Source organism: Ranitomeya imitator, chromosome 1 (genome assembly GCF_032444005.1).
Source record: "Ranitomeya imitator isolate aRanImi1 chromosome 1, aRanImi1.pri, whole genome shotgun sequence".
Lineage (NCBI taxonomy): Eukaryota > Metazoa > Chordata > Amphibia > Anura > Dendrobatidae > Ranitomeya > Ranitomeya imitator.
The window spans coordinates 167,816,234-167,832,771 of NC_091282.1; the positions used below are offsets into that span (position 1 = coordinate 167,816,234).

Here is a 16,538-nt window from a genome sequence, read left to right on the forward strand (position 1 = left end):
CTTCCGAGCCCTGCCGAGTGCCCAAACAGTGGTTTACCCCCACATATGGGGTATCAGCGTACTCGGGAGAAATTGCCCAACAAATTTTATGATCCATTTTATCCTACTGCCCATGTGAAAATGAAAAAATTGAGGCGAAAAGAATTTTTTTGTGAAAAAAAAGTACTTTTTCATTTTTACAGATCAATTTGTGAAGCACCTGAGGGTTTAAAGTGCTCACTAGGCATCTAAATAAGTTCCTTGGGGGGTCTGGTTTCCAAAATGGGGTCACTTGTGGGGGAGCGCCAATGTTTAGGCACACAGGAGCTATCCAAACGCGACATGGTGTCCGCTAACGATGGAAATAATTTTTCATTCAAAAAGTCAAATGGCGCTCCTTCCCTTCCGAGCCTTACCATGTGCCCAAACAGTGGTTTACCCCCACATGTGAGGTATTGGTGTACTCAGGAGAAATTGCCCAACACATTTTAGGATCCATTTTATCCTGTTGCCCATGTGAAAATGAAAAAATTGAGGCTAAAATAATTTTTTTGTGAAAAAAAAGTACTTTTTCATCTTTACGGATCAATTTGTGAAGCACCTGGGGGTTCAAAGTGCTCACTATGCATCTAGATAAGTTCCTTTGGGCGTCTAGTTTCCAAAATGGGGTCACTTGTGGGGGAGCTCCAATTTTTAGGCACACGGGTGCTCTCCAAACGTGACATGGTGTCCGCTAAAGAGTGGAGCCAATTTTTGATTCAAAAAGTCAAATGGCGCTCCTTCCCTTCCAAGCCCTGCCGTGCGCCCAAACAGTGGTTTACCCCCACATATGAGGTATCAGCGTACTCAGGACAAATTGGACAACAACTTTCGTGGTTCAGTTTCTCCTTTTACCATTGGGAAAATAAAAAAATTGTTGCTAAAAGATAATTTTTGTGACTAAAAAGTTAAATGTTCATTTTTTCCTTCCATGTTGCTTCTGCTGCTGTGAAGCACCTAAAGGGTTAATAAACTTCTTGAATGTGATTTTGAGTACCTTGAGGGGTGCAGTTTTTAGAATGGTGTCACTTTTGGGTATTTTCAGCCATATAGACCCCTCAAACTGACTTCAAATGTGAGGTGGTCCCTAAAAAAAAATGGTTTTGTAAATTTCATTGTAAAAATGACAAATCGCTGGTCAAATTTTAACCCTTATAACTTCCTAACAAAAAAAAATTTTGTTTCCAAAATTGTGCTGATGTAAAGTAAACATGTGGGAAATGTTATTTATTAACTATTTTGTGTCACATATCTCTCTAGTTTAACAGAATAAAAATTCAAAATGTGAAAATTGCGAAATTTTCAAAATTTTCGCCAAATTTCCGTTTTTATCACAAATAAACGCAGAATTTATTGACCTAAATTTACCACTAACATGAAGCCCAATATGTCACGAAAAAACAATCTCAGAACCGCTAAGATCCGTTGAAGCGTTCCTGAGTTATTACCTCATAAAGGGACACTGGTCAGAATTGCAAAAAACGGCAAGGTCTTTAAGGTCAAAATAGGCTGGGTCATGAAGGGGTTAAAAGTTTGAAAATGGCAAAATTATTATTATTTTTTTTCACAAACGTAAGTTGTATCAAATAAATGTTATCACTGTCATGAAGTACATTGTCGCAAAAAAAAGTCTCCAAATCACCGGGATCTGTTGAAGCTTTCCCCAGGTGTGTACATTTAGTTCTCCTGAATCTTTTTCGCATTCATCTTACATTTTACTCTTAATTCCTACAGAACAAGGAGAAAAAATAAGAAAACTAGGAAATATGGAGTATTGGATACAAATATAGGGAATATGGAACTAACTCCCTTAGAACAAGAGGAAGAAGATGACGAGACTTTGTTTGATGCCAATCAGCCACGAAGGTGAGAATTTGCACTTGGATATTCTGCAAACTCAGAATGGTGGCACAAATACATCAATTGATCTCTCTGTCTAGATTAGGGGTGGGGAATCTCAGGCCCCAGGGCTATATACGACTACGACCCTCGATTACCTTTTTTTCAGGCCCCCAAGCAGATTCTCTGGGACCACATTTCGGGCAGGGAGGTGTATTTTGATTGCCACCAGCTCATTAATTTCTTCTTGCTCTGTTAGCGCACACACAGTGTTCACTACTGAACACTGAAGGGCATGCAATGAAAGATTACATCCTGAAACCAGAGCCAGAGTCAGGATGTACTTTGTGGGCAGAGTTTGTACGGCCCCCAAAGGATGGTATGAATATCCAAATGGCCCTTTTCAGAAAAAAGATTCCCCACCCCTGGTCTAGATCATGTTTGTTGGCTGCCTAAACTATCTGGTCTGTCTTTGACATCAGTACGTTGTTACTAGTTCTCCAATATACTTATTGCAGCTGTCCAATATACCTTCAGTAAAATCCTGTTTATGTAAACTTTAAAGGGTAATCAGTTGATACAAACTAATTAAGGGTATGTTCACACGTTCCTGATTTCCATCCTTTTTTTTTTCAGGACTGTTTTTTAAAAAACTGCAGCTCTTGGCAGAAAACGCAGGTCCTTTTTTTTGGTCCTTTTTTTGGTCCTTTTTTTGATCCTTTTCTCCAGTCACCTTCCACGACAGCGGTACTGGAGGATGTCTCCCCGCCCTAATGGGGGACAGGAAACACAAAGAGGTTAAATACCCTCCCCTTCCTGCCACCTCCAGTGTTTTTCCTGTCCCCTTTGGGGCATGAAGAGGTCCTGCGGTAGTGCTGCTGTGGCCGGCGATCGGAGCACTCGAGATCTTACCTAGCCGGGCAGCCTGGGTCGGGATGTTCCTCCTCCCTGCGGCGCTGCTCCCGTCTCCCCACTTGGTGTGGACTCGGGACCCTTCCTCCGCTCCTTCGGGAGTAAAGCGGAGTGGTATGGTGCGGCCGGGGTCCCCGCGCGGCTCCCCGGCATTCCTCCTCTCCTGCATGGCCGGAAACGGTGGACGCGCGAACCGGAAGTACCCGAACTTCCGGTTCACGGCATGTGCGTTCCAGCGGTGGAACGCACGCGCGTCGGAAAGCAATTCTGATGGGGCATGGCGGTTCTCTCCCCTATGCCTGGGACCGGGAGGAGGAGCACACGATTGGACGCAGCTTCCACGGTATTTAACCCTGGAAGTCACCTCCAGGTAAGGCCCCCTGTCTGACTGACTGGACTTCAGTACTGACTGACCATGGAAGGTGACAGACCTATCTCTGCTTCTGCCGAGCCCTGCGTCCTCCCTCCTACCGTGAGTAGCGGGTTAAGGTCCCTTTATCCCTGTATTCCTTAGGGTGCTATATACTTAGTCCTCCTTCTCTCTCTTTTAGGGAGACAAGGCCTCTGCCCCTAGGAAGGACAGATCTTCCAAGACAAAATCGGAAGATCGGAAATGTGGTGTTTGTGCATCAAGGCTTCCTTCTTCTTACAAGAAGAAACTGTGCCAGCCCTGCACTGATGAAATTTTACGCTCAGAACAGCCATCCTTGTTTGAGAGCATTAAATCCCTCATTAAACAGGAAGTTCAGTCCTCAGTATCGGCCCTTTCCCAGTCTCTGTTACCTCCGCCACCTCCCCCTAAAAAAAGGAAGATGGCTACGGTTACGTCTGATTCAGATTCTGGTGAAATTCGTTCCTCCGGTTCGGAGGATTTGTGGGAGAATGAGGGCTCCACTTCACCCCCAAAGAGGAGAGTAAGAAATACTATTTTTCCTCGGAAGACATACATGAGTTAATTAGTATGGTCAGGGGGACAATGGGCGTTGAGGAGGAGGAGGAGAAACCATCAGTGCAGGATGAGATGTTCGGTGGGTTAAAGCCAAAGAAATTAAAGGGGTTCCCTATACACGAGAATGTACAGAGTCTCATTCTTCATGAATGGGAATCGCCCGAAAAGGGACTTACGGTTCCCTCTGAGCTAAAGAATCGTTTCTCTCTCGATGGAGACGTCTCTCTGTGGGATACCCCTAAGGTAGATGTGCAGGTCTCTAGAGTCTCAAAAAAGACAACCCTTCCCTTCGAGGATGCTTCCCAACTCAGAGACCCTATGGATCGCAAGATGGAGAGCTTGCTAAGAAAATCCTGGGAGACTTCCACCAATCTCCTTAAAACAAATATTGCGTCCACCTGCGTGGCTAGATCCCTATTTCGTTGGCTCCGCACACTTGAAGACCACCTTACCCAGGGAACATCTAGGGAAGTAATCTTAGATTCCCTCCCGCTTCTCCAGAGAGCTACAGGCTTCCTAGCCGATGCTTCGGCAGAGTCCGTTAGAGTAGCTGCCAAATCTGCAGTTCTCTCTAATTCAGCCAGAAGAGCTCTATGGCTAAAGTCTTGGAGTGGGGACATAACGTCCAAAACAAAGCTCTGTGCCATTCCCTTTCAGGGCCGCTATCTGTTCGGGCAGGCCCTAGACGATATTCTGGAAAAAGCAACGGACAAGAAGAAAGCGCTTCCGGAACAGAGGAATCCGAAGAAACGTTTTTTTCGTCCCTCAAAGGAACAACCCTTCCAGCGAGAGTTCAAAGGGAAGGGCAAATCAGGACGCTGGAGCTATCCTAAAGGGGGGAAAGGTAGGAACATCCTGGTTTCCCAGCCCCAGCAGACCCCGGATAAGCAGTGACTACGCCCAGGGCGTTGGGGGTCGTCTCTCGAGCTTCATCAACCAGTGGAGTTCCATTTCGTCGAACCAATGGGTACTCGACACTATTCAGAATGGACTAAAATTAGAGTTCGAGAGCCCTCCCCCTCATCACATAAGGATAACCTCATTGCAGAGTCTCAGCCCTCAGGGCGCATTCCTTTGCGGACTTCAACAGTTACTCCAGGAAGGAGTAATTTCCCCAGTACCTCAACAAGAAAGAGGCAGAGGACACTATTCCCACCTGTTTCTGATCAAGAAACCTTCGGGTAAACACCGAATAATAATCAACTTGAAACCCCTGAATCGAGTAATAACCTACAGGAGGTTCAAGATGGAGTCGGTCAAAACAGCGATCCCTCTGATAGGACAGAACTGGGCGATGGCTACAGTGGATCTGAGGGACGCTTATTACCACGTCCCAATCCATCCAGAATTCCGGAAATACCTAAGATTCGCAATATCTCAGGAGCAAGGGATAGTACACTACCAGTTCAACTCCCTTCCCTTCGGAATCGCCTCAGCTCCCAGAGTCTTTACAAAGATCATGACAGAAGCCATTATATTCATCCGTCTTCAGGGGATCTGCATAGTACCCTATCTAGACGATCTACTCATTGTCGCTCCTTCAGTTTCCCGCCTCAGGGCGGACTTATCAAAATCTCTAGAAATACTAAAGTCGTTGGGGTGGATCCCGAATCTAGAGAAATCGGACCTACTTCCCTCCAGGAGGAAGAAGTTCCTAGGGGTCCTTCTGGACTCGGAGTTGAGGAAATCCTTTCTGCCCAGAGAACGTCAACTCGATCTGGTACAGAAGATAACAGCATTCAGAACCCTGAAGACTCCAACTCTACGACAATCCATGTCTATTCTGGGATCTCTGACATCTTGTATCCAGATGGTATCTTGGGCCCAAGCCCACACGAGAGTCCTCCAAACCCATGTCCTATCATCTTGGGACGGACAGCAGAGTTCTCTTTCCAAAAGGATTTTCCTCCCCAATCATGTCAGGACATCCCTGACATGGTGGCTACGGCTGCGGAACCTCCAACGGGGGGTCAGTTGGGACCAGATCCCGCTAAAGACACTCACTTCAGACGCCAGCCAAAGGGGATGGGGTGCTATAGTCGATGGAACCCATTTCCAGGGCACCTGGGCTCCAGACATCAGAGCAAGCTCTTCGAACTTCAGAGAACTGAAGGCAGTGGAAGAGGCGTTAAAAGCCGCATCCTTTATTGTTCAGGGACACCATGTCAGGATATATTCCGACAATATGACCACGGTAGCATACCTTCGTCATCAGGGAGGCACAAGATTCAAGAAATTAAAAACTTTAGCCTCAAACATTTTTTTCTGGGCAGAGAGGCACCTCCTCTCTATTTCGGCAGTTCACCTGAAAGGGTCAGCCAATACCCAGGCGGATTTCCTGAGCAGAAAGGATGTACATCCAGGGGAATGGTGTCTGGACCAGGAGGTCTTCCTCTCCCTGATTTCCAGATGGGGGATTCCGGAAGTGGACCTTTTTGCCAACAGTCAGAATGCCAAGCTGCAAACTTATTTCTCCCTGAATATGGCAGACAGAGCACTGGGCATGGATGCGTTCTCTCACCCGTGGAGGTTCAACCTCGTCTATGCTTTTCCTCCGATTCCATCGCTGTCAAAAACTCTACAGAAGATTCGATCGGAGCGAGTTACGGCGATTCTAATCGCGCCAACATGGCCGGGGAGAAGTTGGTACAGCGCCATGTTAGACATGGCTCAAGAAGGTCCAGTATATCTACCCCAGAAGGAGAATCTTCTTCATCAAGGACCTTTGCTGCATCCAAACCTTCACAGGTTAAATCTTTCAGCATGGCTTCTGAGGCCGAAATACTAAAGGCAAGAGGCCTCTCGGATGAAGTAATTCATACTCTCCAAAGCAGTAGAAAACCCGTGACGAATGCCATTTATGCCAAGATATGGAAGAAGTTTTCCTCATGGTATCTTCCAGATATTCCAGACCCATTTCATCCTAATATTGCCAAGATTCTGGATTTCTTGCAAAAAGGTCTAGAGTTGGGTCTTAGGCCCAATACCTTGAAAGTACAAATTTCAGCACTTAGCTCCTATTTTGACCAAGAACTAGCCAAACATCGGTGGATCAGGCGTTTTATAACTTCAGCAAGTAGAATCCGTCCCAGAGTTCTCAACAATACTCCTCCTTGGGACCTTAATTTGGTCCTTAATAGTCTAACTCGGGACCCTTTCGAACCTTTGTCTCAATCTTCATTAAAGGTTCTTACCCTGAAAACGGTCTTTTTAGTGGCTATTACCTCTGCCAGACGGATAGGAGAACTACATGCCCTATCCATACAAGAACCTTACTTGAGGGTAACATCGGATAGTATAATCCTTCGTCTAGACCCTACCTTCTTACCTAAAGTAACATCAGACTTTCATAGAGGTCAGGACATAGTGTTGCCCTCATTCTACCCGGATCCTTCTAATGTGAGAGAAGAGTCCTTCCACACTCTGGATGTCCGCAGAGTGGTTCTATATTATCTTTCACAAACAGAGTTGGAGGATTGACCAAAATCTCTTTATTCAACTCTCCGGAAGGAACAAAGGAAGAAAGGCGACAAAAAATACTATCGCCAACTGGATTAAACAAGCCATATCTCTGGCATACTCATCCCAGAATCTACCACCTCCTCCATCACTGAAGGCCCATTCTACACGGTCGGTGTTAACATCATGGGCAGAGAGAGGTGACGCTTATACGGAGCAGATTTGCAGAGCTGCCACCTGGTCATCAGTCCATACGTTCACCAGGCACTACAGGCTTGATTTCAACCGGGATTTAACTTTTGGCAGAACAGTTCTGCAGGCGGTTGTCCCCCCCTAGAAATTATTTGTTGGTACTACTCCAGTACCGCTGTCGTGGAAGGTGACTGGAGAAAATAGAATTATTCTTACCGTTAATTCGGTTTCTAGGAACCTTCCATGACAGCACTAATTTCCCTCCCTATCTGATAATTTTATTGTATGATTCCTGCACTTAAGTGGTAACTATACATACTACTGTGTCCAGAAAAAACACTGGAGGTGGCAGGAAGGGGAGGGTATTTAACCTCTTTGTGTTTCCTGTCCCCCATTAGGGCGGGGAGACATCCTCCAGTACCGCTGTCGTGGAAGGTTCCTAGAAACCGAATTAACGGTAAGAATAATTCTATTTTTTTGATCCTTTTTTTTAATGCAGTTTTCTATGCAGTTAAAATGGCTGAAAATACCCTAACCCTACCCCTAACCCTACCCCTAACCCTACCCCTAACCCTACCCCTAACCCTACCCCTAACCCTACCCCTAACCCTACCCCTAACCCTACCCCTAACCCTACCCCTAACCCTACCCCTAACCCTATTCTAACCTTAGTGGAAAAAAAAAAAATTCTTAATTTTTTTTTATTGTCCCTACCTATGGGGGTGACAAAGGGGGGGGGTGTCATTTACTATTTTCTTTTATTTTGATCACTGAGATAGGTTATCTCAGTGATCAAAATGCACTTTGGAACGAATCTGCCGGCCGGCAGATTCGGCGGGCGCAGTGCGCATGCGCCCGCCATTTTGCAAGATGGCTGCGCCCAGGGAGAAGACGGCCGGACGGACACTGGGACGCCGGGTAAGTATAAGGGGGGGAGATTAGGGCACGGGGGGGCATCGGAGCACTGGGGGGGCATCGGAGCACGGGACGGTGGGATTGGAGCACGGGGGGGCGGGATCGGAGTACGGGGGGGCAGCCACACTCCGCCCACGCACTTCCGCCCGCTTTCCCGCACTTCCTGCTGCAGCGGTTCTGCACCACAAACCGCAGTAAAACCCGCAGATATTTTTGTCATCTGCGGGTTTTACTGCGGGTTTGACCTCACAATGGAGGTCAATGGGTGCAGAACCGCTGCGGCTCCGAAAAAAGAAGTGACATGGTACTTCTTTTTTCCCGCAGCTATTCAGCGCGGGTTTTTTTTTTATTTTCCGCATTGTGGGCACAGCAGTTCCTGTTTTCCATAGGGTACAATGTAATGTACCCTGCATGGAAAACAGCTGCGGACCCGCAGCGGGAAAATCGCGGCAATTCCGCATGAAAAAAAGGATCGTGTGAACATGGCCTAAAGGTTAATTTGCTGCTTGAAATAAGTTTGTTATAAACTGTGGGTAACCCAAGTCGTAGTCGTGAATAACTTGTAAGGCTTTCGACATCTTTTCAGTTACCTAGTGTATCCTCAGCCATCCCTTGTAGACTGTGAGCCCTTGTGGGCAGGGTCCTCTCTCCTTCTGTCCTTGTGTGTGCCTTGTTTTGCTCATGCTTATTGTGCTTGTCTATATCTGCCCCTTTCACATGTAAAGCGCCATGGAATAAATGGTGCTATTAAATGTATAATAATAATGCTATTACATATCTGCAGGTTTTATTTTTAAAACTCAAAAGGATAGTATTGCTCTAACATGGATGCCAAAACACTATGGAAACTTGTGATCATATAATGTGTAATGTAATGTGTTTTTTTTTTTTCTTTCCCAATTTTTTTACTGTTTTCAATAAGACTAGTGATGAGCGGACGTGCTTGGATAAGGTGTTATCGGAGCATGCTCGTGTGCCGAGTGTCTTCGGCGTGCTCGAATACTATGATCGAGTCCCCCTGCGCCTGCATGTCTCTTAGGAAATGCTCGGATAACATCTGATCCGAGCATGTTCACTTATCACTAAACAAGGCCCATATACTTACTACTTTTTTCTTCTGTTATATGTTACTAATGTCTTTTCATGTCATTAGCTTCTGTAACCATCTGTGCATGGCTAACTTCAAACTTCATTTTTACGTATATTTCGTAAAAATTCAATTGTTTTCATAAGCCATTCTTCATCTAGTGTAGGCCCAAAGGTTGCCTGTTAGTCAGGTTGTACATAAGTGACTGGAAGAAATGTGTTGGTCAGTTGGGGTTCCTTGGTGACATCTGTCAAGCAACATGACCCAGTGCCACCATTTTCCGAGAACACAGAGCATTTGATCATTCTCTCATACAGTATGATATGCTGGTCTAAATGATCTCTAAAGGGCATACATACACGATCTTCCTGATGCAGATGGACCTAATAAACCATCTTCCTTAATGTCATCGGATACCCTCCTGCCTCTTTATACATCCCCACTATGTCCAGACCATTGAATTGTCCATTAGGTAAAGGAAAGCTTTGTATGCTTTCCGTTTTTGAACTTGGATCAGGTAGATGTTTGATCAGTTATGTCTAAACATTAAATCAATGAATAAAAATGGGAAAAACTGATCGTTTTTAACTAAACCAACTGTTTCCTTATACCTATAAAAGTTTTCATGAAGATTAGTATCCACGTTTTCTCAGCTTATTGTGCTACTGTTTGTATTTCAGAAGTCTAATTTGTAAAGCTCTGGGAAAAGAAGGCTGCTTTGTAGATGTAATGGAGCCTGTTTATGTCATAGTGCCACAGGGCATGTTGTATACGGTGTGGATTAGCAGATGGTTTATGCAGATAATGTAAAACTTGCGATACAGCTGTTTAGTGCTGAGTAAAATATGGCTTCATGTTTGATTTGTGTTCTGGAGTGATTTACAGTATAGTGCTTTTAAATGGCCCTAAAATGCATGTAAAATAGAAAAATATGCTGAAAGCCTCATCTATCACGAATGGTGAGAACAGGTGTATAAAACTGCATCTGTGTGATAAATGTGGACAACTACCTGATTCAAACATGAAACTATTGGCAGTTTGTTAAAATAGGCAGTAGAGACCGCAAATTAAATTATAGTTATAATCATTCTACATCCTGAACACCTCACTAAATCTTCAGAATCACTTTTTTTGTTTGTTTTATGCTGAAGGTGTTTTAAATCTCAGGTATGACCTTAGTATCACTTACATCACTCAGTGGGGTCCTGCTGGTGGCGTTCACAATGCTCTTCCTCATGTTTGTTGAGGACCTATTCTTTCAATTAGTTTTTTTTGTTTTTTTTTAAGTTTTGATAACTAATAGTCATACCTTTTCCCATCTCCCTTCAAAATAGTTTTTGCCCAGATGAAGCCTCTGTCTTTTCTTCTGAGATCACTTTTGAAGTTTGAGCCCATTGTTGGGCCTAGTGACTAGTGAGCATTGCAATAAATAGTTTTTTTCTGCCTTTTTATTTATTATTTTTAAATGGCTAGTGATTTGGACCATCAGGTCTGCATGTGGGGCGGAGGCCACTTCAGCCAGGGCTGTGGAGTCGGAGGCCATTTTGGTGGAAATTGAGGAGTCGGAGGTTTGGCTTACCGACTCCACAGCCCTGACTTCAACAAAGGCGCATTGTAGCAGTGAGACGCCCAGCGAAGGTTATTTCTGCCCCACTTGAAGACCTTGATGTCTAAAGGTACTGTTTTTGTACTTCCTTGTAACTGAGATCATCCTGCCTATTTAATCACGGCACTGCCTATTTGAAACACATTTTCAGTATTATTCTGTTCGCCAACATTGTTTTCATGTAATTTGCAATATATTATCAATAAGTATTGGGAAACATATTGATAGTTTTGTCTAAACATCACTTTTGTTTCCATGCAATTTTAGATATCTTATTAATAGCTATTGGGAAACATATTTGTTAAAAGTAGTTTTAAATTGTGGGGTTTGGGTTTATGTACGTGCACATTGGCTTTCCTAGATCTTGAAAGCACAACTTTCTCTCCTTTCCAATTTTTTTTTTATTAATTATGATAATTAATATGAGTCTTTTATATAAATTTTAGTGGCCTGTAAATCCTCTGTTTTTTATAGGTTTATAATTTCATTCAGTAGGGCTGGTAAAATATATATATTTGTTTTAAATATATAAAGTGTACAAATTTTATAGGTAGCTTACGAAACCACACCATATAAAAACGATTAAAATACACACAATTGTAAGCAACCACTTGCATCTGATGCTGATGTGGTCTGACACCCCCCATATTCGATCTCAACAGTATGGGCAAAGACTACAACCACTGCTTTAGCAAAGAATTCACAGACCCGATTATATTCTGTGCTGTGAATGTTGGTGCTTTTTATTTTGTACTATTTTTTTCTATTTTATCATTTTAACAGATACACATTTAAAAATATAGATACCGTACATTAATCGGTACCTGTCGCCAAAAAAACAACGCTATTAACCTGCAGATTAACCCCAGTTGAGTGTTTATAGTGAGACTAGTGTTTCTCCTCCCCGTGCATTATCATATCCTTGTCAGCACCGGTTATTTTAGCTGCTAACTTGTACTTTACCTCGCCTAATTACTTACTTTTTGTCTTTTTTTGTTTACTCCATATGTGCAATAAAATTTATATTGAGTTGCCTAAATTTCCCCTTATTTCATTGGATCTTGGGCTATAAAATTTCTATAGCTATATTCAATATGACTCCATTGGTTTGAATTTACTTAGAGCCTTATATCTGTAGATCTGCTTTTTTTTCGGTTCTAACCCCAGTTAAGTGTTGTTAAATGTTCCAAAAAGATAAATGGTTGCACTCACCGGAATTAAATAAAAACTTCTTTTATTGGTATACTTAATAAAAACATGCCTGCAGGAAGATACTCACAAAAGACACTCTGGACGACTGCCGTTTCGCGCCTCCTGCGCTTCAACGGGTCCTATGGTGGGAAGGAAGTGGCAGCAAGCTTATACAGGTAACAGCCAAACATGCCCCATCCCACCTGTCAGACTATTATCATGAATACACCTCCATTAGGCTGCGAACATTAATCAAATAATACAAAAACTACATCACATGATTTTAAAAAGTCCATATATGTAACAATTCCGCAATCCTAAAAACACTGTCATGTCACACAGCGTTCAGGAAACCATTGTCCACCAACCCCCTACTCTACTTTAACAGCGCTCACCCTTATGTTAAAAGATCCGTCCCTTACAGCTAATTTCTTTATCTTATGAGGTTGAATAATAATAAGCGCTTCAAGGAACAGGCGGCCAAAATGAAAGCATGGTTCATGCAAAGAAATTACCCTGAGCCACTTTTAGATTCTGCTTTGAATAAAGCAAGTTCACTTTCACGGGAAACACTCTTGAGAAATCAACAGAGGGACAAAAAAGCAAAACGGTTTTTCAGTTTTAAACATGGGCCTATGGACTGACATAGAGCAGCTCTGCACAGAAATTGTCATATCCTTGAGAAGGACAAAGATCTGACAGACAGTGTCCAGAGGTCCCTTAGGGTACCGTCACACAGTGCCATTTCGATCGCCACGACGGTACGATTCGTGACGTTCCAGCGATATCGTTACGATATCGCTGTGTCTGACACGCAGCAGCGATCAGGGATCCTGCTGAGAATCGTACGTCGTAGCAGATCGTATGGAACTTTCTTTCGTCGCTGGATCTCCCGCTGTCATCGCTAGATCGGTGTGTGTGACACCGATCTAGCGATGCGATCTAGCGATGCGTTCGCTTGTAAACATCGGGTTACTAAGTGCAGGGCCGCGCTTAGTAACCCGATGTTTACCCTGGTTACCAGCGTAAATGTAAAAAAAAAAAAAAACAGCACATACTTACATTCCGGTGTCCGTCAGGTCCCTTGCCGTCTGCTTCCCGCACTGACTGACTGCCGGCCATAAAGTGAAAGCACAGCACAGCGGTGACGTCACCGCTGTGCTGTGCTTTCACTTTACGGCCGGCAGTCACTGAGTGCGGGAAGCAGACGGCAAGGGACAGACACCGGATTGTAAGTATGTGCTGTTTGTTTTTTTTTACGCTGGTAACCAGGGTAAACATCGGGTTACTAAGCGCGGTCCTGCGCTTAGTAACCCGATGTTTACCCTGGTTACCCGGGGACCTCGGTATCGTTGGTCGCTGGGGAGCTGTCTCTGTGACAGCTCCCCAGCGACCACACTACGACTTACCTACGATCACGGCCAGGTCGTATCGCTGGTCGTGATCGTAGGTAAATCGTATAGTGTGACGGTACCCTAAGTGTCATTTAGGAGAACTACTAACCTGAAGGACATATTGGTCCATAATCGTCTCAACAGAAACTAAAATTGGCTCACATCGCATAAAAACGGCAGGTAACTTTAAATCTGGACATTGTTCATTTTTTACTTTATATCCAACTTCAAAATGTCTACAAATAGGGAACATATCACACCAGGTCAATGATTTCATCACCTGCCAAACTAATTATGTAGTTTGTTGTATTGTGCCCCTGTATATTTTTCTATATAGGCAAAACTCTCCGGCCTTTGTGCGGTTTAGAGAACACTATAAATCCATAGTAACTGGTAAGGGTACATCACGCCTAATTGATCATATGAGGGAACATCATGGTGGTAATGCAGACGCATTGCGATTCGCAGGAATTGAGCGACTTACTTTACCAGTCCAGGGAGGAGATCTACACAAATTACTCCTGAGAAGGGAGGCCAGGTGGATCTTGCGCACTCGAGCACAGGGTGCCTCAGGATTCGATAAGTGTGACATGACAGTGTTTTTAGGATTGTGTAATTGTTACATTTACCGCTCTGAACATTTTGCAGTGGTCTCTTAACCCCTTAGTGACAGAGCCAATTTGGTACTTAATGACCAGGCCAATTTTTGCAATTCTGACCACTGTCACTTTATGAGGTTATAACTCTGGAACGCTTCAACGGATCCCGCTGATTCTGAGATTGTTTTTTCGTGACATATTGTACTTCATGTTAGTGGTAACATTTCTTCGATATTACTTGCGATTATTTATGAAAAAAACGGAAATATGGCGAAAATTTTTAAAATTTTGCAATTTTCAAACTTTGTATTTTTATGCCCTTAAATCAGAGAGATTTGTCATGAAAAATAGTTAATAAATAACATTTCCCACATGTCTACTTTACATCAGCACAATTTTGGAAACGAAACTTTTTTTTGTTAGGGAGTTATAAGGGTTAAAAGTTGACCAGCAATTTCTCATTTTTACAACACCATTTTTTTTAGGGACCACATCACATTTGAAGTCATTTTGAGGGGTCTATATGATAGAAAATAACGAAGTGTGACACCATTCTAAAAACTACACCCCTCAAGGTTCTCAAAACCACATTCAAGAAGTTTATTAACCCTTTACGTGCTTCACAGGAACTGAAACAATGTGGAAGGAAAAAATGAACATTTAACTTTTTTTGCAAACATTTTAATTCAGAACCATTTTTTTTATTTTCACATATGTAAAAACAGAAATGTAACAATAAATTTTGTTATGCAATTTCTCCTGAATACGCCAATACCCCATATGTCGGGGTAAACCACTTTTTGGGCGCACCGCAGAACTTGGAAGTGAAGGAGCACAGTTTGACTTTTTCAATGCAGAATTGGCTGGAATTGAGATCGGACGCCATGTCACGTTTAGAGAGCCCCTGATGTACCTAAACAGTGGAAACTCCCCACCAGTGACACCATTTTGGAAACTAGACCCCTTAAGGAACTTCTTACACAAAACCACGGAAGTAATGCCACAGTAGAAGATTTAAAATGTCATTTTATTACATATATGCGAACATTACAGAAATTAACAAAAAGGAAGGGGGGGAAAAAAACAACACAAAATAGCCGCAATACCAAAAATATAATGCACTTCAAAGTGCTAAAGGGGATGTTTAGAAAATTAATATCCCATGCTACTCTTACTCACTCCAGCAGTCACAGTGTAAGTTCCAAATATAGATTATACTAATAAATAATATAAAATCATAATGAATATAAATCATATATCAAAGTGAAACAAAACACTGAGCTGCAGCCTATATCATGACACTATTGCACTATACAAAAAGTCCTAATGTATACAAAAATATATATTTTTTTGTTATTTTAAGGACACAAAAAAATTTTTTAATACATAATTAGTAAAGTGCAAAGTGCTTAGTATAAAAAGGATTTTTTTATATTGGAAAAGATTTTCAAATAAATGTCCTTAATACTGAGGTAGCAAAGAAAAGTGCCATATGCCAGAAACTATATAGCAGCTAAATAGTAATTGCAAAAAAGTGCATAAGGAACTTATCTAGATGTGTGGTGAGCACTTTGAACCCCCAAGTGCTTCAAGGAAGTTTATAACGTAGAGCCGTGAAAATAAAAAATCCCTTTTGTTTACACAAAAATGATCTTTTCGCCTACAAATTCTTATTTTCACAAGGGTAACAGGAGAAATTGGACTGCAATAGTTGTTGTCCAATTTATCCCGAGTACGCTGATGCGCCATATGTGGGGGTAAACCACTGTTTGGGCGCACGGCAGAGCTCGGAAGGGAAGGAGCGCCTTTTTGGAATGCAGACTTTGATAGAATGGTCTGTGGGCATTATGTTGCGATTGCAGAGCCCCTGATGTACCTAAACTGTAGTGACCCCATTTTGGAAACTAGACCCCCCAAGGAACTTATCTAGATGTGTGGTGAGAACTTTGAATGCCCAAGTGCTTCACAGAAGTTTAGAATGCAGAGTCGTGAAAATAAAAAATATTTTTTTTTCCACAAAAAAGATTTTGTAGCCCCCAAGTTTTTATTTTCACAAGGGTAACAAGAGAAATTGGACCCCAGAAGTTGTTGTCCAATTTATCCCGAGTACGCTGATGCCCCATATGTGGGGGTAACCCACTGTTTGGGCGCACGGCAGAGCTCAGAAGGGAGGGAGCACCATTTGACTTTTTGAGCGCAAAATTAGCTGTCGTGTTTGGAGACCCCCTGATGTACCTAAACAGTGGAAACCCCCCAATTCTAGCTCCAACCCAAACCCCAACACACCCCTAACCCTAATCCCAACCTGATCCATAATCCTAATCACTAACCCTAACCATAATCACAACCCTTACCCCAAAACAACCCTAATGTCAAC

The 16,538-nt window shown here is 43.0% G+C and overlaps 1 protein-coding gene across 1 annotated transcript in view; it reads left to right on the forward strand.

The window, feature by feature from the left end:
• The window catches only part of FAM174A (family with sequence similarity 174 member A), a 57,299-nt gene that overhangs the window by 26,908 nt on the left and 13,853 nt on the right, over positions 1 to 16,538 (forward strand). The window contains exon 2 of the mRNA XM_069752204.1: positions 1,753 to 1,884. Within this exon, the coding sequence (XP_069608305.1) occupies positions 1,753 to 1,884 (132 nt within the window). The remainder of the gene's footprint in view (positions 1 to 1,752; positions 1,885 to 16,538) is intronic.